This window comes from Papaver somniferum, chromosome 2 (genome assembly GCF_003573695.1).
Source record: "Papaver somniferum cultivar HN1 chromosome 2, ASM357369v1, whole genome shotgun sequence".
NCBI lineage: Eukaryota > Viridiplantae > Streptophyta > Magnoliopsida > Ranunculales > Papaveraceae > Papaver > Papaver somniferum.
Genome location: NC_039359.1, coordinates 157,522,807 through 157,547,961, shown reverse-complemented (window position 1 = coordinate 157,547,961; position 25,155 = coordinate 157,522,807). Strand labels below are relative to the sequence as shown.

Below are 25,155 nucleotides of genomic sequence, written 5' to 3'. Positions count from 1 at the left end.
ATAGGCTAAGCACCATGGGCATGGGTACACAATTTACACTCACGGTGGAGTGATGGGAAATAGCTAGTTACTTACTTAGAGTAATCCCGAAATAAAGAAAAATATATAAAGATAATCTTATTATGTTAACCTAGGAGAGGGTGGTTCCACGGAGAAAGAGTTGTGTTTATGTCTCCTTTAGTTACAATTAGCTCGTTAATTGCTAGATTTTGGTCGTAAAGAAGAAACATTTTTATTTTTGAAAGATATGGTGGAAGGTTGGTTGTTCTTATTGGTGAATGAGTATGTTGCACCAGTCTAAGGAAAAAAGTCGTGTTCATGTTTAAGATTTAGTTATGATGATTTATGAGCTAAATATGTAACATATTGATTTGTGATGTAGCATAGAGCATGGATCTGTGTTGCTGTGTTGTTGCTGTCTTGGCTAAGGCTACAAGGATGAGAAGAAGATGGTCAATGAAGCAGATGGTGCTGCTGTAGATAGACGGAGGATGAAAGTAGAGCTGTTTTTATGTAGAGCTGAGTTACAAGAGATGATGTTGTAAACTAGAGAAGAAATGAAGCTTAAATGAAGTGCAACTACTGATGAATTCTGATGAAACCAATTATGGTTTCATCTTATTTATGATGAAACCATAATCGGTTTCATCGTATTTATGATGAAACCATAATCGGTTTCATCGTATTTATGGTCAGTGGTGGTGGTGGTCGTCGACGGGTGTTGGCGATGTTGCTGGTTTTAATCGGTGGTGGTCGGCGGTGGTCGACAATGGTGGTGCTGGAAGTTGATAATATGTGTTGTAGCATAGAGCATGGATCTGTGTTTTTGTGATGTTGTTGTATCCAAGACAACTGCAACATAATATCCTTGTTGAATTTTTCTTGTAGTTGAATTCTGATGAAACCAATTAGGGTTTCATCTTATTTTATGATGAAACCAAAATCGGTTTCATCGGATTTATGTTGAAACCAAAATCGGTTTCATCTAAATTTTGGTAGCGGCGACAGTGGTGGTCGAAGGTGGCGGCGGCGACGGTGGTGGTCGGTGGCGGTGGTAGAAGGTGGCGTTGCTTGTTGGTGGTGACATTATAATAAGAATTAAAGTGGGGTTGATTTTTGTTTTTGTTGGGGTGATTTTTACTAAGAGGGTAATATAGACCAATTATATTAAATGGGGTTTTTGTGAACAATTTGTTTTGTTAGAATTTTTGTGTATGGATGGTGACACCTTTGGGTTATAACTCGCAGACCGATTTATATATTTTGAATTTATTCTTTATCGCCTTCATTAATTATTAAAGTTTATCGTTCCTAATTCAGATTTGCATAATATTTTACATAACATTTATTTTTTGGTATATGAAATTTATACTAGCATATACTTATAATATTTTATGTTTATATTTATATATACGTGTCTGCGTCCTAGAATTTTCAGTATATACTTATAATATTTTATGTTTATATTTATATATACGTGTCTGCGTCCTAGAATTTTCAGTATTCGGTCGTGTCCGCGTCAGTGTCGTGTCGTGTCCGCGTCACCGAGTCCGAGTCTGTGCTACTCAGATCTTAATTTTCGACCACATATCAATACCTTTAAAATCCTAAGCCATGCGTTAAATGGTGAGCGTCACCCGTTCATTTAGAGAGAAAAAAACCCAGAAATGCTCAGAGAAGAGTATTTAGAATTTAGAATAAACCTGGAGATGACACTTGGCGAGACTCTATTGGTCTGAGTCCGGAGTTAAACCCTAATAAATAATTTAAAAAAAAAATCCCTGAAAAGAAAAAAAAAAAGAAAAAAAAAACTAAAATCAAACCGTTCCTTCTCTGCCTTTCTGTTCATACCATCTTCACCGTCTTCGTCTTCTCTCTGTTCCGGTGATCCTATTTAACTCAAGAACAATCCATCGCCACCATCAACAACAATCGATCGCACTGCTTCATTGAAGAGCATCTCTTTTAAGGTATCACACTTTTCTCTTTGTGTCTCTTCTTTTCAATTCTAAATTCTGAAGAAAAAAATCTGTATTGTAGGTTAGGGTTTATGTTGATTTTCTGCTACAAGAAGTTGAAGGATTGCGAGAAGAACTTTAATCTATTCAATGAAGGAGAAGAAGAAGCTCCCCTGCAATTGTTCAATACCTCCGTAGTTAGTAATACCTCCGTGGTTAGTAATTATAATTGGCCGAAGTATAATTTTTCATGTAGGGTAATTCTTCAATTGATTCTATTCAACTGAGTTTCTAATCAACCTAATCGACCTAAGTTTAATTTTTCGTGTAGGGTAATTCTTCCCACGTACTGTAGATAATTTCAGACTCTTTGTTTTTCTGATACGGAATAACTAACCTATTAATTATGAGTCATAATCAAGTTACACTGATCTTTGTGTTTGTTGATTAATGATGTGTGTGTTTGAGAAATTACAACTGCTAACTTTTCTGTATGTTTGTATAGGATGCAATAGAGACGATGAATCAAGGAGGAGGTAATACTGATACTTACAGTCACCATCAGATAATTATGTCCAATTTTCATTGAATTGCTTATGTGAGGGAGAAAGGGAAATTGAAGGGAAAAAGGTAATACCCTTATGGAATTGGTTATTTTAGATCATGGCTCCCTCTATCTGCTCAGCCATCACCAACAGTTGCAATTCCAAATTCAGTCCCTGCAAGTCTCAGAGCACACACACCAGAACCCATTGCCCCATTGTTGTAGCTTCTCTGGTAGCACCAACAACAGCTCTGCAACCACCACTGATTCCAACTCAACCTAAATCCACCCATTCACCAAAGCAAGCTCGGTTCTCCTCTTCTTAGTGGTAAACACCAATTACCCATCTATATGAACATAGCAAAAAACCAAACGACCTGAATAATTGAGAACGACCTTTCTTTATTTATTTGGGAGTGCAGATCTAACCTTATTAGAATTGGGAAACTTCTCTCTGATAGAATGTTTTGATTAGTGTGCTTATTAAATCCACCAATGCAAAAATTATAATGATTCACTTTGTGTTTTAATTTGATTAGTTGCATAGAATTTATCAGTTTTCTTCGGTGCAAACCTGACTCCTCTACTGATGAGTCCAACTAGGAATTTCAAACTGAGAATGAAAAGTTCAGATATTAGTTAGATGTGTTCTATATTTCTTGATTTTCTGCAGAATTATCCGAAAATCCGTAGTGGGGTAGAATTAGCAATATCCTAAACAAAGTCTCTTCAGGTTAAGATGCAATGATGGGGCAAGCTACATCTGGTGTCAAGGAAGTTGATAATCAAGATTTCTTTGCGATCTTTCATTTAAAATCTTTTCACTTTTTTTGTCTTTTTTTTTTTCTTTTTGCTTTTCTTACGTATTTAACCATGGTGTAGTGGAGGCTCTATTTTAAGACTATGGGCCGAATAATCAACTTTAACAGGGGTTAGTCCTCGAGTGATTTCGGGGGAGTTGAGTGTATTTTAAATCTCAGGAATTTTGAGAGAGTGTAGGGAGTTTGAGAGAGTTTTGTGTTTTTGAGTTCAGGGAGTTTGGGGGAGTGTAGGGAGTTTGAGAGAGTTTATTAGAGGGAGTTTGAGAGAGTTCACTCCTAACTCATTCTCTTTTAAGAAACAATAAACCCTTATTTGCAAATAATATTGATCTTTAATCAAAAGAAAAAAATAAATGAAAATGATTATATCTCTGTATCAATAGTATGTTATTTTGTGCAACGAGATAAATTTTTTTCCCTTCAATTTAACGGTCTCCATACAATTCTAACTCCCTTTGTTCACGAACATTTTCCCACATATCATCCGCTATACTCTTTCTCCATGCATTAGCTTCTTGACGTTGTTGTTCTTGAGTTTGTTGTGTCAAAATTTCATCGTCATTTACAAGCGTTGATGGATGGATATCTTCCTCTTCCTCGACCGGAAACTCATCTGAACAGCGTTCTTTTCGTAAGAAGTTGTGTAGGAATTCTGTTTCACCGAAACACAGTTTCAGATTGTCCAATCTTTGCAGTACTAATACTTACCTGATCCTCTTGAAATTTTTACGGTACACTTACAACTCAATATTCCACAACACACTCAAAAATCATAGCATTCCAGTGGTTCATTAAAAAGATACATTACTCAGAACCCGACTGCTTTCAATACGTGCATACAGAATTCAGTTTCGGATTTCTCACACTTTGGTGTACCTAAAGTGATCATAACTTCATGAAATTTCTACAGTAGGAGACCTTCATATATACAAACATCATACTAAAATTTCAGCTTTTTCCGATAAGCGGAGAATGAGATAAATATGAATCAGTCCCCTATTCGGGATTTAAACTCAGCAGACCATAGTCATATATTGTGCAAGCTTTGCAGTAGCAAACGTGACCTGATCCTCGTGCAAATTTTACTGAACTTCTATAACAAGGTAAACTACGACATACGTAAATTTCATCATATTCCAACGGTTGAATTTAAAGATATCATCATAACAAAAGCACCGTATGAATTGGCTAAAACACGCCAATACGGAATGAAGTACGCCACTGTATTGAACTTTGGCATATAGAATAGAAGAGAAGTATGTGTCTAAATAAGATGACTTAAAAAGTGATAGTGATTCTCAATGACACCCATGCAAAGTAGGAAGCCAATTAATGCATGATGACATAACAAATTATGAAGATAGCTGTAAAGGAATTCTGTTTCACCGAAACACAGTTTCAGATTGTCCAATCTTTGCAGTACTAATACTTACCTGATCCTCTTTAAATTTTTATGGTACACTTACAACTCAATATTCCACAACACACTCAAATATAATAGCATTTCAACGGTTCATTAAAAAGACACATTACTCAGAATCCGACTACTTTCAATACGTGCATACAGAATTCAGTTCCGGATTTCTCACACTTTGGTGTACATAAAGTGATCATAACTTCATGAAATTTCTAAAGAAGGTAACCTTCATATATACAAACATCATACTAAAATTTCAGCTTTGTCCGATAAGCGGAGAATGAGATAAATAGGAATCCGTCCCCTATTCGGGATTTAAACTCAGCAGACCATAGTCATATATTGTGCAAGCTTTGCAGTAGCGAACGTGACCTGATCCGCGTGAAAATTTTACTGAACTTCTATAACAAGGTAAACTACGACATACGTAAATTGCATCATATTCCAACGGTTGAATTTAAAGATATCATCATAACAAAAGCACCGTATGAATTGGCTAAAACACGCCAATACGGAATGAAGTACGCCACTGTATTGAACTTTGGCATATAGAATAGAAGATAAGCATGTGTCTAAATAAGATGACTTAACAAGTGATAGTGATTCTCAATGACACCCATGCAAAGTAGCAAGCCAATTAATGCATGATGACATAACAAATTATGAAGATAGCTGTAAAGGAATTCTGTTTCACCGAAACACAGTTTCAGATTGTCCAATTTTTGCAGTACTAATACTTACCTGATCCTCTTTAAATTTTTATGGTACACTTACAACTCAATATTCCACAACACACTCAAATATAATAGCATTCTAACGGTTCATTAAAAAGATACATTACTCAGAACCCGACTACTTTCAATACGTGCATACAGAATTCAGTTCCGGATTTCTCACACTTTGGTGTACCTAAAGTGATCATAAGTTCATGAAATTTCTACAGTAGGTAACCTTCATATATACAAACATCATACTAAAATTTCAGCTTTGTCCGATAAGCGGAGAATGAGATAAATAAGAATCAGTCCCCTATTCGGGATTTAAACTCAGCAGACCATAGTCATATATTGTGCAAGCTTTGCAGTAGAGAACGTGACCTGATCCGCGTGAAAATTTTACTATACTTCTATAAAAAGGTAAACTACGATATACTCAAATTTCATCATATTCCAACGGTTGAATTTAAAGATATCATTATAATCAAATCATGCAATTTCTTACCAAGATCTTTTGAACCACAAATTAGGGTTTTGACAGAGAGAAAGTACCCACAAAAAAAAAACTATACACACAATCAAAATAAACAATCATGGAGATCAAAGATATGAAAAATAATCAAAATAGTACACAAATCAAACTATTATAAACAATCATGGAGATCAAAGAAGAAGAAAAACATACCTGGAAAAAAACGTTTCCTCTTCTTTCTCCTATGGTTTTCTACGCACCAAACTCCTTCCCAAATCTCTACTCTTTTGAGAGATTTTTTGTGAGACCAAAATACACTAAAAACTCCTTGAAATTCCCCAAAGCAACCAACTCCGTAGTATTGTAGGGTTTTATGACTAACAGGGAGTTCAAGAGCTTTTTTAAAACTCCCCAACGACTAACAGGTGTTTTCTAGAAAGTTTAGGAGACTCCTCTAAACTCCCCCACGACTAACGGAGATTTGGAGAGACTCCCTCAAACTCCCTCAGGACTAACAGGAGAAAACCTAAATACATTAAAATCTCTCGAACTCTCCCACGACTAACCCCCTAACTATGGGACGAATAAGCAACGAAATGTACCTTCTATTGATTTGTTCATTTAGTCATTTAGGAGCTATTTATTTGTAAGCAAATATAAATCCACTTATTATTTTGCCTATATAATGAATCATCGATTCGGGATGGGGTGAGGCCAACCCGGGCCAGAACAAACCAAAAATGCGACGGTATGTAGTGAGGCGAAGCCGTGCCACACCAAATCAAAAATCCTAAGCATGCATCGGGAATGGGCGAGGCGAAGTCGAGCCACTCCAAACCAAAAATCCAAAATGACGGGACGAGGCGAAGCCGAAACACACCAAATCAAAAATTCTAAGCGACTGATTGAATCCCTGCGACACCAAATAAAAAATGCACGACGGGACGAGGCGAAGCCGAGCCAAACATGCATCGGGATGGGGCGAGGCGAAGCAACGCCAAGCATGTATTGGGACGGGGCGAGGCGAGGCGAAGCCGAGCTCTACCGAATCAAAAATCAAAAAAAATTAAAAGAAAAAGATGCCCGGGCGTAGGACGGGCACAAAATCTAATTTTATTTATTTATTGACATGTAGACGCTGCGAGTCCCCCAATGGCCTTGTTTGGCAAAATTTATGATTATCTATTTATGATTATAGATAATCAAAAATAGATAAATGATTTTAGTATAATCATTTTTATAATAAATTTTCACAAACACCTTTATCAAATAATTGATTATCTTTAAAAAATGCTCCCTAAAAGTAGTGGAAAAAATAATGATCTAGAATTTTTTTCTAAGTTCCCTAATGTTTTTTTAACCCTCTCTTGATAGTTTATAGAAAATAAGAGGAATAAACACAACTCAATTTTATTAAGAAAAAATAATTAATTATAATAATTTTTAAACAACTTTTTTCTGTTTATGTAAATAATGGATTTTTTCAATTATGATTAAAATAAGCAATTATTATAATGGTTACCAAACGCATATAAAATCCATTATAATCTGCATAATGAATTATGGGATGATAATCCATTAAAATAATGGTTACCAAACAGCCCCAATAGGAGCCAGCCTTCAGGTGATAGAGTGCCCCGTGATAAGAAAATACATCAAGTGTTTCTTAACGAATCCCCTATTTTTAGAAGAAATAAAAAATTTATAGCATCAAGTGTTTGGTTGAGTTGTTTACGAACCATTTTTCTGATTGTTGAACTCCATTATTGTAGGTTTTTCAAATTGCAATAAGAATTTAACATTTTATAGGTATATCCCAAGTACAAAAGTTTGACTGGGTTATAAAAACATATCAATGACAAAGGTAGATGATGGTAGTTGTTCATAATTTTAGACCCAAGTATAATTTTATTATCGTTCGAGGAAACTGCATGACCCCAAATTTTAGACTCTACCCGTATAAATGAAAAACTTGGTGCATGACTCGTAATTCGCAAGATTTAAGAAACCCAGTTACCCAAATCAGGAAATTTAGTTCATAAATTCAGGAGCAATGGGACAATGAGTCCCTTATTACAAACAATCGGATGCAAATACTGTTTACAATTACATATGAAAGAACCACATTTTGCTATTCTGTTTAGTTACCAAACTTAGACTTTATGGTGGCAATGACTTTTTCATCAACTTGGAAGTTCTTGGCCAAAAGATCATTAGGAATTGCTGGGTTAGAACCAAAGATGGTATTACCAAGTATTGCAGTTCCAGGCAGCTGACTATTAAAAATAGCTAGCACGGTAGCCTTCCCCGATCCAACGTTCTTTGAAAAGTGCACAAGTCCTTTAGGAATAATAGCCAACTCTCCAACTTTCAGAACCTTCGAATACAAAACGTTAGTAGTACTTATGAACCCGACAAGGACTTGTCCTTTTATGACAAAAATAGATTCACTTGCTCGAGGGTGTGTGTGCAATGGAATAATTCCACCAATTGCGAAGTCGGCTCGGTTTACGGATAGTCCAAGGGTGTTTAACCCAGGGAAGTTGTTAACGTCACCTACTTTCACTCCAAGCCCCAAGGGATTGTCTGTGCTCGCTTCATTCATCAAACCGCTATAGAAGAAATCACTTGCTGTAACTTCAGAAACTGGCTTGCAAGGGAACCCATTCAGAATAGTTGTGGCGTTCAAATCAGCGACGCAAAAGTCTTGTAGCTCGTGGGGATCAGCAGAGCATGACAAAGTAAACACAGTTAAACACAGAACTAGGAAAAATGATGATGCAGTTTTGATACCAAACTGAGCAGTCATGGCTTTCTTTCTTTGATATTGGCTGTGGATTGAAATGTTTTGAAATGTTTCGAAATGTTTTTGAGTTTACTATAAAAATTATGCTGCTCATGCCATTGTTTATATAGGATAACCTTTTGATGTTGCGAAAATGCAATTGATGACCAAATAAAATATTTCCAGCTCTGGCGGCCAAGGCAATGACATGGAAAATACGCTAAAATGTCAGTCAAATTCACTATTTTCTCTTAGACTGCCATAATTTTAATCGGATAATACTAAAACAGAGGACATATGAGACTGGATGGTAAGATGCCGTACCGCTTTCTCTTTCTAGGATTATAATTTTGAAATGTAAAGACGTAAGTAGTGACGATTCAGTAGGTATCATGCAGTGGATATGTTCACGGTCAAGCGACTCAAGCCATCCCTCTTAATGCGGAGCTTTAATTTTTAAGGTACGATGAAAACTCTAATCTGCTCATGTCTCCAGCCTCCTGGGCACTTCCGACATAACTGCCTCCAACCTGGTGATGGCGTCATCGCCGCCCCTGGAATCGTCTCATCACTATAAATCACCACAACTGGAAGACCAAACAAATTTATGGAATAAACCTTATGGAAACCCGTACGACTGGAACGACAAGCCTTAGGAACGAAAAGCCTGATCACTAGCACCCAATCTCTACGTGCTAATCCACTTCAACCGCTGCCATATTTCGATGGAAAATTTAAATCACCACTTCACCAAGGTCCAACAGCGATATCACCCAAAGGACACCTCCTTTTTTCTTTCTCTTTCTTATGATATAGCGACACGATAGAGATGTAAAACGTGCCGGCCCAGCACAACCCGGCACACGAAGTCGCGTGCTTCACGTGCCATGTGCCGTGCTGGGCTGTGCCAATGACTTAAACGTTTTGTACCGTGCTGTGCTTTACTAGTCAAAAGCTAGGCGCATCACAGCCCACAGACACGTGCTGTGTCGTGCTGGCACACGTGCTATAAACAATTTGAGATCACTTAATGGTATACATTAAATCGGACATTATCACGATATCTAAATAGGCGACACGTGAATTAATGTTCTAGTCAAGTATATGTAGGTAATGACATTATAACAACGATATTTCCAAATATTTATGTATTATATGTGTTGTTATAAAAATAAGCCGGTATAAAAGGTCAAAAACTAGATAGAATAATAACTCTTTTGTAAAATATACACAAAATGTGATGTATTATACCTTGTTATATAATGTATTTGTGCATGCTATGACGTGCTTTCTTAACGTGCTTTGTTGAGCTGGGTCACGTGCTAATCCATGCCGCGTGTTGTGCTGGGCTACTGTGCCCATTAGTCAAACCCAGTACACTACAAGAAACATAATATATTGCAGCACCTTATAGTTGTGGCATAAACCTCTACTAGTGTCGCGATAACATATGTAGCAAGAAGTCTCTATTGCAGCACCAATCTTACTGCTGCAGCAAGAGCTTATACTTTTTTGCCACACACTTTTCATATTGTTGCCACAGCTGTGTGGTAAAAGTTTCATTTTGCAGCAATAAATTATAGCTTTTAGCTGTAGCTGAAAAGTACTGTGGTTAGAAATTTGTTTTTGCAACACCTATATTGAAGGTGTGGCAACATATAATGTAGCAATAGCTATATTTTCTTATAGTGGTAGTTTCCTTTGTAGAACTTGAAGACTAATGAATTGGCAGCATTTTCTTTCATGAACATGCCTTGTAAATTGTTAAGTCCACTATAAGCCCATTATGCAAATAGTCGACTATAGGCCCATTAGCAAATTAATCTGGAAAGCAGGTGTCCACCTTGAACTCATTAACGCGGTAAAGGGACATTAACTAACCATTCTATTATCTTCTTCTTTATTTTTTGACGATCCGCCAGTTATAACTCCAAATGTGTCACTATCCATCCACAAAAAACCCGCCAAAACAAAAGTAACACAAAAACCCCAAAAAAAAAAGTAATACAAAAATCCCAAAGATTTTAATGAAACCAAAATTTGGTTTGATCATAAAATTTGATGACACCTCATAGAATTTGACGAAACCAATTTTTGGTTTCATCATAAAATTTAACTAAACCAATTTTGAAATTTGGAATTTTCGTATCAATTTTTTAAAATTTTGGGTTTTTGTATCAATTTAATTTAAAATGGAGTTTTAATGAATCCCAACATTTGAGTGGGGTTTCTGTACCACAAGTTTGGTCACCTTGAATTTTTATGACTAGTTTTAATTTTTTGAAGCATGAAATTGTTTTATATTATTAGAAAACGGTTAAACTAAGGTATGTTATACCAATAGAGTCATTTAATACAACTTGGTTTACGAAAAATGGAATCATGTGCTCCAAAATCATTATTGAGAGATTTTCGTATAGGCTGCCATCCGTCACATGATATACTGGACCATCCACAATTTGGTTTTCTTCTTTTTAATTGCGCTGGATATTGTGAAGAAGTTGATATATTTTTTATTCGATTTTTTTAATTGTTCTAGTTATATACCATGGTGGTTCCGTATCAGTGTTTAAAAACCAGAGCAGGTTTTTTTGACTCCGTTTCTAATTGAACTTTTGGTCAATTCCTCTTTATTCCTTATTATTGTTGTTCTTGACAATATTAGCATATCCCATGTTTCAGCAGTGATGTGGTGGTGATACCAAAAAGTTGTGCCACCGCCACCACTGTTCTTGACGCCTAATCCTCACATGCAAAACCCGTATACAAAACAGAAGGTCTCTAGGGACGGTTAAAAAGCGTCCCAAGAAACCCATATTCGTCCCAAAGAAGTTAATAGGGACGGTTTTCTAACCGTCCCCTGTTCCACCGTCGCTAATACTATTTGGTCGTGTATTCTTTTAGGAATGGTCATATTTTAGCCTTTGTTTAATTATGTGATGACTGTTAGGGACGTTTAGTTCATGAGCGTCCAGTTCATGAGCGTCCCAAGAAACCCTCTTTAGGGACGCTTTTGAAAAATCGACCGTCCCTAGATGCTATTTGTTTTGTAGTGTACCTACAATTCCAAGGTGTCTTCTACCTGGCATGTCCGTATTGTTTTTGATCCAATCCACATTATGGTTGATCCAACCTACCGAGATGGTCATTGATTTTGTGGTGTTTATTGGGTTCGCGTATGGTGGGATATTAGGTAGCACCGGAGGTAAAATCTACTTTGTCTAATTCAAGATGAAGTTTGAGTGTACTCTGTAAAAAAAATTCAGCGTTTGGTGGCTTCTGACAATATATTATTTCCTTCTAGCTATCCACAGAGACTAGAAAAAGAGAGGTAATGATAGAGGTTTGAGCTTTTGTTTGTCCAATCTTTGAGATTGTAGTTTGGGGATCAGAAAATCAGAATAAAAAAGGTGGAGTATTTGGATGATTAGATAGGCGAGTGAGGAGGGTGTTCCATGTTATTACAAAAACTTGACATTGAAGAAGTATGTGCATAATAATTTACAAATAAATATTGCAATATGAATATAGTATAGAGTTGGCGAGATAAATGTGGTTCATAATAGATCTAAAATAATAATAAAAAGAGACTAAATTACAACTCTGTTAAATTTTAAATTGGAATGAAATTTATTTTAAATAAAAAAGATGTACAAACCTAAAAAAACATGCTACTAATACTTGGTTCTAACTTGTTTAGGATTCAGGGTTCTTAAAAAATAATATGAAATCGATGATTTGAATTTGAAAAAAGAAGAGGGGAAACTTTAAGTGACAGAATTTGTAGAGAGAGAAAATAGATAAACTTAAAGAAACCAGGTTCGATGAGTTTATAAAATGGCAGTCAAGAGTGAAAGGCTTTTATCTAAAAAATGCAGAGAAATACTCAAAGCTGTTTCACCAAATGGCTAATAGGAGAAAGAAAATAAATACAATTCAAAAGCTAGTCATCAATGGAGAAGATAATTTTAACCAGGAAGACATAAAGCATGAATTCAACAATTACTTCTATAATATACTTAAAGAAAAACACTCCTGAGACCTCAACTGGATGATCCAAACTTCCCAACAATCTCAATTCAAGAAAAAAGCTGGATAAAAAGGGATTTTTCTGAAGAAGAAGTTTGGAATGTGATTAAGAGTAGTGGCAATAATAAAGCCCAAGGACCAGATGGATATCCAATGGAATTCTTTCAAATGGCTTGGAAAATATTAAAAGAAGACTTGATGAGTGTGATTCACGTCTATAAGGAAGAGAAGTTTGATTGGAGAACGAATATGGCATTTGTAACTCTCATACCCAAGAAAGAAGAAGCTAGTCTCCCTCAACACTTCATGATAATCAGCTTAGTTGGAAGTGTGTATAAAATAATCTCAAAACTCCTTGCTGCAAGATTCAGAAAACTCATTCCTAAACTGATAAGTCAAGGAGCTTTCATCCAAGGCAGACAAATTCAAGATGGCATCTTGATAGCCGGAGAGATAATAGACTCAAGATTGAAGTCAAAATAGCCAGGCATCCTATGCAAGATGGACATAGAGATAACTTTTGACAACATAAACTGGTTTTGCTTAGATTATCTTTTGAAAGAAAGTGGTTTTGGAATCAAATGGAAGAAGTGGATACAATGGTACTTGTCATCGGCCCAGTCATCAATTCTGGTGAATGACAGCTTAACCACCAAATTCAAATTGCAAAAATGATTGAGACAAGGAGACTCCTTGTCACCGTTTCTGTTTATACTTGTTGCAGAAACTCTCACCAGACTGTTAAGGAATGGAGAATCACTAAACATGATTATAGGATTTAAAGCCAATGAGAAACTGAAAATATCTCACCTGCAATTTGCAGATGACACTCTCATCTTTTTAGATGCTAAAGAAGAGGTAGTGGAGAATTTATTGATGGCATGTAGTTATATGAAGCCATAACAGGTTTGAAAGTGAATCTGGAAAAGTGCAACATAATAAGCATACAATTCTTGATCTGGCAAGAATTCTCAACTGCAAGGTAGAAAATCTCCCCAATAAAGTATCTTGGAATTTCTTTAAGAGCAACAAGGAAGCATATTAGCATTCGGGACAGTGTTCTTGAAAAATTCAAATCCAAATTAGCACTTTGAAAAAGAAAATTCTTATCCAAAGCAACCAGAATTGATATTATCAATAGTGATTTGGCTAATCTTCCCATATACTTCATATCCCTTATACAAATGCCAAGTTCTGCAGAAAAAAATGAACAAAATGATGAGGGATTTTCTTTGGGGCACTTCCACAGAGAAAAAACAAGATTTGTTGGATAGCTTGGGAGAGGGTTTGCAAACCAAAGAAACTTGGAGGTTTAGGCATCAGAAACATCAAGGATGCATATAAAGCTTTATTAGGAAAATGGATCTAAAGATACTCTCACGAAAAAGAAGCCCTTTGGAGAAAGATCATCCAACATAAATCCATAACATAGAAAGATGACCTGATTCCCAAAAGCTTAACCACCTCATATGGAAGAGAATTCTGGAAAAGAATAGAGAATTAAAAAGGTATGCTTCATTGGAATATGGAAATCCATATTGGATATGGAAAAGATATCAAATTCTGGCAGGACCCTTGGAAGACTCAAGTTCCATTTTGCACAACTCATAAAAAGGCATACAAAGCAGTTGTTAAGAAGGATGCACAAATAAATGATCTTGTGCATCATGAGAACTGGAGTTCGCAACTTTCTGTTACTCCAGATGAAGAAACAAAAATAGAATTCAAAAATTTCATATCTTTGATTGGACCCCTCATCCTTTTTTAAACTTGTGATGCATAGTGGTATAACTTAAATACCACGTCTACCCTTGTTAATCTCTTTCTCTCTTTTGCACCCTTTTCTTTAGATTTGTTTCTTGTTCTATCCATCATATCTACGATATGTTTTTAAACCCTAGTTCTACTCCTCCCAAGTTTTGTTTTAAGAAAGATTAGGTTAGAACCCTTGTTTTCCTCTTTCCTTCAATATTTTTCTTTGAGTTGTGTTGATGCAAGGAGATGCCTCAATAAACTTGTAACTTCCAATTAATTTTGGGTAGAATTTTTTAAGCATTATAGAGAAAAACTTTAATTTTTGTTTCTTCCTTATTCTAAGGGTAGAAGAAGCTTAAATTGTAAGGTTAGTAATTCTATTTCATGGTGTTTTTGTTTCAATTCTTGATTATTATTGCAAGTAGAAGTAATACTTTACATTAGTTGGTATCAAGAGCTTTGGTTTGATTTTTTGGGGGAAGGTTGTGGTGTGGATTTTAATTTTTAGAGGAGATTACTTCTTTATTTGACAAGTAATTAAGGGTTTTGAATCTTTTTGTGTAATATTGTCAAATTGGGTTCATTCTCCTTATGATTTCATTATGGCTCCAAGAGAAAGTGTTAATCAAGGTGAAGTTTCAATGGAAGAAGAATTGGAAGTCCTAAGCATGAAGTGTTTTATGAAATGCAACAAAGAATGGATGCAAAATTTGAAGAATTTTTTTTAAGACTTGGTAACTTAAATATCCATCAGGATCAATCTAGAACTTAACAACATAATTATGAAGAAGAAGTGACGGATGAGGAGACCACTTATTTTGATAGTCATGTTCATCCACAAGGGAGATGAAAAATATTTGAAGAAAGACCGAGATACCACAATGTTACTACTCCAAAGCGATGGGAAGGTGGACTCAAGGTTGATATTCCGTAATTTCATGGGGGTTTAGCTCCGGAAGACTTTGTTGATTAGTTGGCAACAGTTGAAGAAATATTGGACTTCAAGGAAGTGCCCGAAAATAAGAAGGTTTGGTTGGTTGCAACTAGATTTCGACGAAGAGGCGGCGCTTGGTGGAAACAACTTAAACAGATGAGGTTAAGGAGAGGTCAAGATAAAATTGAATCTTGGGAGAAGCTTAAGAAACATATGAGACTTGCATTTCTAACCCATAATTATACAAGACTTAGCTATCAACAACTCCAAAATCTTAGGCAAGGGTCCAAGTCGATTAATGACTACACCAAAGAGTTCTATCAATTGATTTCAAGGAACGATATTAACGAAACGGAAGAACAACTTGTAGCAAGGTATATAGGAGGTTTGAGAATGCAATATCAAGATACTTTAAACTAATTTGATATTTATTAGGTATCGGAAGCATATCAAAGGGCATTATCTTTAGAGAATCAATATGCAAGGAGAGTTTCTCATGCCAATTGGAATACTCACACACAAGGAGGTGTTAAACCTACTGTTAGAGCACTGCTCGGTCGAACTCGCAAGCGTTGCTATCTGAAGCTTATTTGCTAAGTGTAGTTGCCAAAACTATAAGTCTTGATTTATAGTCTACTTATACCTAAGTTTCAGATTATGATAGAAAGTGTAGTTTAGCATTAGACTTCACGGAGTTCATCGATTGAAGACGCAAAACTACTAAGAAGATCTTGTGAACTTCATCAAAAAAAGGTATGTGGATACTTAAACTCATATATCACTCAAAAGTCTATCTACTCTATCTCCTATTTGATACAAATGTCGTATAACTGCATATACTTTGATTATACACATTTGATATTTCGAGCTGAGTTTAACTCGCTTACATATTTCTCGAAATATGTGTTAGTGAGCTTTCGCTTTAACCAAGTTCATCTTATATTCTCGACGAAAGTCAAAATATGATCATGTGAAAATCTCCTTGTAACATCTTACATAATTTGTGTGAGACAATCATTTGATGTAGACTCGAAATGTTTCGTATTGATCAACTAATCACTTGAAAATTGCTTCGAAGCTAATAGTTTGTGTGAGACAGCTATTTCGTCTTCTAAGAATGTTTCAATGATTGAAATGGAAGTTTAGACCATTAACCATGATTGGATATAAACACAGTACTTGCATATGTGTAGTCCAAGAGCGTCAATCTAGTATGCATACCCGTGTGCGTACTGGTTGGTCAGGTGAAGTCCGAGAGCTATAGTGTGAATATCCATATGCATATTGGCGAACTCAGTTGAAGTCCGGAAACTTTAGTATGCATACCCGTACGTGCACTATATTCAACTGAGTTCGGATGTGAACGACAGTATGCGTACCCGTTTGCATACTGGCGAACATAGTCCAAGTCCGGCTACTTAGGTATGCCTACTCATTTGCATACTTGAGTAGGTTATGTTATAAAATCTGTTTCTTCATGAACTAATACATTTATATATTAAGGAATGCAATCTTTTGCAAACCGTGGTTGTAATGTTCCTGAATTGGTTCAAGTGAATTAAAATCGATTTTCTTTAATTGTGTCTTTATACTTCTATGAGAATATAAACAATTGAACAACTCTAGAACTAGTTTCATTTGAGTCATTTGAACTACTTATGGTTAAGATGAATATGGTTGATATGAAAGTGTTCATATGGTTAACTTAGGTTAACTATTGTTGATCCAACAAAGGTGTACACGTTTAGGTACGGTTACTCATATATAAATGACGTCAATTTTCATTTGTGTGTAACAAGCTAAGTTCGATATAATGGTTGAAAAATATTAGATTGAGTCTAATCAGGTTTTCATCTAACGGTGAATATTGAATACTTTGTTAACAAGGTAACATTGATTGCAAACCCTGATTTGGAGACTATATAAGAGAGACCTCTATGAACTGGGAAACCTAATCCCCACACCTCCTGTGTGATACTAGATGCGACTAGAGTCGATTCTCCTTTAACGTTAAGTTTTTCCAAAACCCTGTAGTTTAATGACTTGAAGAATTCGTTGGGATTGTGAAGCCAGACCCAATTATTTTCTCTGTAGTTGCATGTTCTGATCTTGCTGCTTTCTATCGTGATTGAGTACTATATTCTCTAAGATTGGCTCGAGATTTAATCTCCGATAGGCAAGATAAAAAGTAGTCACAAACATCTTCGTCTCATCGTTTGTGATTCCACAATATCTTGTTTCGCTACCATATGATTAAGATTATTTTGAGGTGATTGATATTACTAGGCTGTTCTTCGGGAATATAAGTCTGGCGTATCAATTGGTTCATGTTCACCTTGATTTATCAAAAGACAGAATAAAACTCATAGGTATATATGTGAGAGACAGATTTATCTATGCAATATATTTTTCTGTGTGAGACAGATTCGTTTATCAAGTCTTCGAATTTGGGTCGTAACAACTCTTAGTTGTGGGTGAGATCATCTAAGGGAATCAAGTTTGTAGAGTCCTACTGGGATTCAGAGACGTAAGTAAAGCGACTTTACATCAGTGTGATATTGGTTAGGGCTCAATTACATTCCAGTCTGAAGTTAACTTGGAGAAGGCTAGTGTCTATAGCGGCTTAACACGCTATGGTGTTCAAATATGAACTAGGTCCTGGGTTTTTTTTTGCATTTGTTGTTTCCTCGTTAACAAAACTTCTGGCGTCTGTGTTGTTTCTTTTCCGTATTATATTTGTTTATATAATTGAAATATCACAGGTTGTGCATAAGTTCAATCAATTGTGATTCCAACTTTTGGTTGTTGATCAAATTGATTGATACTTGGATATTGGTTTTGGATACCGTCCAAATTATTTCTTATAATTAATTGGGCTCGCAAATTCCTATTTGTTTGATTGCATTTTGAATTGAGAAATTGAGATATAACTCTTTGATATACTTTTCTTAAGATTGAGTCTGACTGTCTAGTTGATTCTCTTGAAAGTATATTCGAGTTAGTCCATACAAATTTCTAAGCGAAATATTTGGTGTGATTGTTAGACCCCCGCTTTTTCAATTGGTATCAGAGCAGGCAAACACGTTTAAGACCTTATAAGTCTGTGTGTGTAGCAATCTGACTCTATGGATAGAAGTGTTATCTCTGATAAATGCATCACCAGAATCAAAAGTTATGTTTCTATGTATGCTAAAGAGAAAGTATTTTCAATCTCAAATATAGATGAACCTAGTGTTCCAACGAAACAGACTTGCATTGACAAGTGTCACCCTAACGAGTCTGACTCTTTTGATAAAGGAGAAGCAGCCATAGAGAGTAAACTGATTCTAAATGTTGTTAGAATCCAGGCTGATAGAATCAATCGGTTAAACATAACATTTATGCACTCATAGGTATAGTAAAAGATCGTGACTCTAATTTAAAGGCTCTTAGCGAAGAAAACACTGATGTTTACTTCTCATGAACCTTACTCGAGGCGAAACTCAAGAATGATGTCTTGGAAATTGAACATCTTTTGAGTAAACTCTCTATTCGAGGATGTTCTAAAGAGTCCACTATATAAATCGCTTCTGACCCAAATGAAAATTCAGTTCCAGAAGCTAAATCGCAATCCCTTCCAATTAGAAAATATGTGCTTGTATCTTCCTCTAGTCAACGAAATTTCACATCGCTCGAAAGTAAGAAATCTTCTAAGTATGATGATAAGTCTGTTTACTCTAATCACCCATGTGATTAAAAAGTGTGTCTCTTTTGTGATTCAAAATGATGTGTTGAACGAAAAACCAAATCTAGGTTGAATGACAATTCTATTGTTCGACTTCAAGACACCTTAGATTTAACACTCAAAGGTGTAATTGACATTCAGATGTCTAAACCTATTGGTTTTAGTACTTACCCTGTGAATTCTTCCAGGAAGGTCAGTTCAATTTTCTCATTGAATGTCCGAAAAAATTGTATCTTTAATACAATTTGGTCAAGGAGATTTCAGAAAGGTCCCTCTCAACCTAATGAGAAGAATAAATTTCAAGATGTGAAAATGGTTCCTGTAGTTGGAAGCAACAATGGAGATATGGAGGACAACCTTAATCTGATAATTGAAGGATACAAGGATCTTATCAAAAGGATGTCAAAATCCTCCATCCAAACTTCTTCTAGTAAGGACTCTAGTCTCACATTTTGATGAAAGAAAGTTTTTTGATAATTTTTCACATCTAAAAGGTGTCTCTTCAAGAATTGGAAGAAAGAAAAGACTCAATTGTTAACACCATTCATTTAATGAGCTTAGGGCTCGTACTTGTGCTAATTAATCACAAGGGTTGAATGCTTACTCATAAAAATCCTTTTGAGTAAGATTTGCTAACAATCAGGTATACTTTCGGCAAAATTTATTTCTGATTAGTTGAGCTATTTTCTTATCGTCCATAGCTAAACTATTGTCCGCAGACAACTTTTTGTAAGTATTGGTTATGTCTCGAGAGTCTTGTCGATTGTCTTTTTTTTTTTAAAGTTTTTGTTGCAACTATGTTGCCTGCTACACTCATGCTATAGATTTTTCTCTGTGAGAAAATAAAATTTATTGAGCCGAGTCCTGTGAAAATATTCACTTAGAAAAATATTGCTTTCCAAATAGTTTTCCTGGCTTGCATTATCTTCTTTAGTGTTTTCCACCTTGGGTTTGGATTGTGTTCATACGGGTACCCATGACTTACTTGTCACGAACTGCCTTTGAAAACCCTAAAAGTTATCGTCTCTATGAAACCATTTAAATACCAAACCTATTGAGTCAAGTACGCATACTCTAGGTTATTGTTTTTTTGTCAAGAATGTCTTCCCCTTCTCGCACTGGTGGTTTTGAAAGAGGGTTTCTTGATAAAGGTATTGGTTTCGAGTCCAAAGGGAGGAAGAAAAGAACCCTAGTAGAAGAAGATGATCAAAATCCTGATGCCTCATGCTACTATGCCCATACTCATCACGATGTTGAGAATGATGATATGGTTTTTGCTGAAGTGGTTCATGATTTTCTTAAATACTTTAAGGAAGAAAAACTGCAACTCGTTGATACTATGAAGGGTCTTTATGTGTTAAGAACTGAGTTGAAAAAGGTTAATTCAGACCTTGTTCTCACGAAGACACATATTAAAGATCTTCTCAATGAGGATATCTTCTCTGAAGAAGCAGTGGATGCTATCAATCACAAGATCAAAGAAATCAAGACTCTTGGGGGTTCCGAAAGTGATGTTTGATTTCCGTTCATCTTGCAATGTTTGGAATATCAATTATTGTGAGTACACATAGCTATTTCCAACGATTTTCATTTTGCAATGTTTTTAGATTTATTTATTCTAAAGTTTATTTGGAAGATGATTTTGCAATATTCATCTTTATGGTTTTATATATTGCAACTCGTTATGGGATATGTGTGTTTGTGTCCGTGAACTGTGATTGTCCCATATGTACTCAAAGTTAAGTGTATCATAGGTCTTTATTGAAAAAAGATAGAATGAAATTTTGACACAAAAGTTAAGCCTATTATGTCATTATGCAAATATTGGTGAAGATATGATGAATTTTTGTCTGCAAAAATTAAGTCTATTAGAATGTCTTTATGCAAAATAGAATGAATCTTTGTATATTCCGCAGTATTGGTCTTTACTTAATCCAAATCTTTAGTAAATACTTTGCGGCTCCTTAAGTTCTCTTATGTGAGCATTTCCGATTAAATTAATCATGGGTTCTCTTGTGATTAATTTAATTGAGTTTTCAGGATACAAATTCATGTTTCATGTGATTTGTTAATGTCCAAAGAAATCCTTCTTTTCTTGTAAAAGCAAGGTCGCTCTTGTCGTTCTTTCAAGAATAACATTTTATGGGGGAGAGTTATTAATTGAACTTGTGCTTAATTGTCAATTAATCGTTGTGGGGAGTGCGGCTGTAGAATATTGTAGGAGTTTTCTTGTATCTTTATTAACTCCTTGATGAATGCATTTCGTTTCGACTATATGATTGCATCTAAACAAAGTTGATATGTTTTATTTTAGTCATGAAAAAATCTCTATGATCATTTCATTAGGATCCCACTAGTTTTTCTACCTTTGCCAATTTATATTGACAAAAAGGGGGAGAATTAAAGTGTAGTTCACACTACAAATACATATGGTTTACAGATCATTATGTAAGGGAAAGTAGTTTTCATGTGAGATGAAGTATTGAATAAGGGAGAGTGGTACATATCACCATAGCATTGTTGTCAAAGTTTTGATACAATTGGACTTTGATGATGTGTAATGATACTATGACACTGTTGTTGATGGTGGTTTTTAGCATAGGGTTAAAATCGTAAAACTGCACATCTGACATGATGTCACTATGACCATTAGCACATTTATCGAACCAATCAGCATGCCTACGTAAGAACTACCGAGGTACCTTTTTTTTAACGGGTCATATTCCACGGCAGAACCCTTAACATTGACTAACATCCCAAATTCTCATGCTACCGCGCCAAGGAATGCCAACCATGCCAGCCACACCACTGTGCCAATGGAAACCATGCCAGCCACATCTTCGCGCCAGGGCATGCCAACCATGCCAGCCGCACCACTGTGCCAATGGAAAACCATGCCAGCCACATCTTCGCGCCAAGGCATGCCAACCATGCCAGCCGCACCACTGTGCCAATGGAAAACCATGCCAGACACATCTCCGCGCCAAGGCATGCCAACCATGCCAGCCGCACCACTGTCCCAACGGCGAACCATGCCAGCCACGTTTACCGTGCCAAGGCATGCCAACCATGCTAGCCGCACCATGCGCCAATGGCATGCCAAGCCCTTGGCCCCACCATGCGAAGCTAACCGTACCTTGCCTTGGCCCTACCATGCCAAGCCGTCCAAACCCTTGGCCCCACTATGCCAAGCCGTCCACAACATTATGCCTTGGCCCCACTATGCCAAGCCGTCCGCACCATTCTTCCTTGGCCCCACTATGCCAAGCCGTCCAAACCCTTGGCCCCACCATGCCAAGCCGTCCGCGCCATTTGCCTTGGCCATGCCATGCCGGACTTCCCTATGCGCCTACCAAAATGAAGGCGTGCAACGATCAACGGTCACCCTTCAATACTAGATGCAAATCCTAGCCGTCCAATGTCGCCAGAAAACGCATGGTAACCTTTGCCCCCAAACCGTAGTTTTGTCCAGGCCAAACCGCGCCAAGGCATGCCAAGCACCTTGCCGCACCATACCATGCCGGCCTTCCCTATGCGGTTACCAAAACGAAGGCGTGCGACGATCAACGGTTACCCTACAATCCTAGATGCAAATCCTAGCCTTCCAAGTTCGCCATAAAACACATGGTAACCTTTGGCCAAAAACCTTAGTTTTGGCCAAGCCAAACCGCGCCAAGGCATGCCATGCCACATGTGCCAATGGCATGTCAACCACCTTATTGTGCCATACCATGACGGCCTTCCCCATGAGGCTACCAAAACGAATGCGTGCGACGATCAACGACCACCCTTCGATCCTAGATGCAAATCCTAGCCGTCCAAGGTCGCCATACAACGCATGGTAACCTTTGGCCCAAAACCCTAGTTTTGGCCACGCCAAACCGCGCCAAGGCATGCCATGCCACATGTGCCAATGGAATGCCATCCACCTTGCCGCGCCATGCCATACCGGCTTTCCCTATGCGGCCACCAAAAACGAAGGCCTGCAGCAATCAACGACCACCTTTCCATCTAAGGTGCAGATCTTAGCCGTCCAAGGTTACCAGCTAACGCATGGAAACCTTTGTCCCTAGTTTGGTCGCGCCTATTCAAAGCCAAAACCCTAACTTTTGGCTGCGCCTAAACTAGGCCATATTTAAGCCATACTAATCATGCTATCATGCCACTGGCTACCAAGCGAAGGGTTGCAATAATCAACAGTTACCTTTCCCCTTAAGATGCGAAATATCGACCATCGAAGGTCACCAGAGATCCGGCAAGTCTCTCAAGCTCAACTTGCCAGGAAACAACAACATGCTACATTTTTTCCACGAAAACACTCGAGACATCAACACATGTCACAAACTGGGGGATATTCATGGGGTATTGGTTTGGCGGTTTACAGCATGCGGCGTACACTACGCCCGTTATAAGAAAGTGTTGGAAGGATGAGGCGGTTAGTAAATACATGGAGTAATGGTGAAACGCTTTCTTTTATGGAACATCAATTCCAGGCGTTACCCATTACCACCTACTCCCATTTACTCACCCGTTTCCATTTCTTAATGAGACCAGATTACGTTTCACTTCGACTTGTATAAATAGGCATTACGTATTTCCACTGAACAACAAGTTATTATCAGGCATACAACACTCAGAAAATATTTGCTATCTTCCCCATCTGTTAGCTTCCACTTTCTGATACAAGTCGTAAAACAACTACTCTTCCAGAATCTACTATTCTGGTCTCAACACTCTCTTCAATTCCCTCCCCAAAACCAACCCTTCTCTTTCACTTTGTGACCGAAACAAGTCTGGAACGGCCATTTCTTGGTTTAGGCCGGATTTGTACAAATTGATATCTCGAATCTAAAGTACTCCCTTGCAGTACATTGTTTAGGGTTTAAATTAGTTTCTCACCCACACACCCGAAATTACCAAAATCAACAGAAACCATTTTCACCCTCAAACAATTGGTGACCACAGTGGGAGATTGATCTTTCGGTTACAATGTCAATCTTCAATTCTCGATCTCATATATACTTCGACCCAGACATCAAGATGATAGAGGCAAATGATCCGTTCCGGGATCGACGACTCAGTTACCATACGACCCGATTACCAGTCGTGACGCGACGAAGGACGACTGGGAACTTCACAGAAGCTGAAAGCAAACGATCCACCTAGGGATCGACGACTCAGTCATCAAATGACTCAGAAACCGCTGGGGACTTTTCACAGTCACGGCGGTGCTACATAGAAAACTCGGTCTTACACGCGGAGGATCTCATTTTTCATCAGGAAATCCGAGAAACCGAGTAAGACTTACCTAGACAAAAACACATGATTCACTACTCCAAGTTTTCATGGAATGATAAAACCGATAGCCATGTTATGTTTCATCACATACTCTCTACCGACATGCAATGCTCAAAATTCCATGACTTTCCTGGGGTAATCATGCCACTTATAGTCATAACCAAAAACATCATTATCCTAAAAATAGTTCATTCCAAATAATAATCCAAAACCCTCAGGGATAGCACTTGTCCATCAAACCAAAAATCCAGAGAATCAAAACCATAAACTAGGCGTTTCATTTGCCTTCAAAAAAAAAAACCCCTAAAGTAAGAAGTTCAGAATATAGGAATGCATTTAAGGAAATTTTTTTAACAACGGCTTGCTCTTCTTAGAGAAATCCTCCTTCGTGCTTTCGAGAGCCGCCCTTTTCAGAGTCAGTTTCTGGAAAATCCTTCAATTTCCGCCTCTTGCTGTGCGATTTCATCTGCGAAATGGCCTTCGACCACCGTGGCTTTCAACTTTTGAATCTCAGCGAAACCTTTAACGAAGCATGGAAAGTTAAACTCATAGCCTACGCACACATCACAATGAAACTTCCATCTTGTGAAGACATCCTCAGAAATAGTATGACCATTCACTCCGCACATATCATCAATCGAAGATAAAGCTTCCTCCACATGTTTGACCAGTGCGAACCGACTAGGGACCTTCTTGGTTGTG

The 25,155-nt window shown here is 37.1% G+C and overlaps 1 protein-coding gene and 1 long non-coding RNA gene across 2 annotated transcripts; one reads left to right on the top strand and one right to left on the bottom strand.

The window, feature by feature from the left end:
• Positions 1-1,795: 1,795 nt before the first annotated feature.
• On the top strand, positions 1,796-3,015 carry LOC113354177. Its single transcript, XR_003361712.1, has 3 exons — positions 1,796-1,970; positions 2,041-2,173; positions 2,464-3,015. It is a non-coding gene; the product is annotated as an uncharacterized LOC113354177 (long non-coding RNA).
• A 4,912-nt stretch (positions 3,016-7,927) lies between these two features.
• On the bottom strand, positions 7,928-8,828 carry LOC113354176 (germin-like protein subfamily T member 2). Its single transcript, XM_026597591.1, has one exon. The coding sequence runs from the start codon at positions 8,735-8,737 to the stop codon at positions 8,069-8,071; it is 669 nt and encodes a 222-aa protein (XP_026453376.1). The 5' UTR covers positions 8,738-8,828; the 3' UTR covers positions 7,928-8,068.
• Between the last annotated feature and the right edge of the window lie 16,327 nt (positions 8,829-25,155).

What these genes read in the sequence shown, in the direction of transcription:
- LOC113354176 (XM_026597591.1), bottom strand. Translation starts at nt 8,737, where the DNA reads ATGACTGCTCAGTTTGGTATCAAAACTGCATCATCATTTTTCCTAGTT.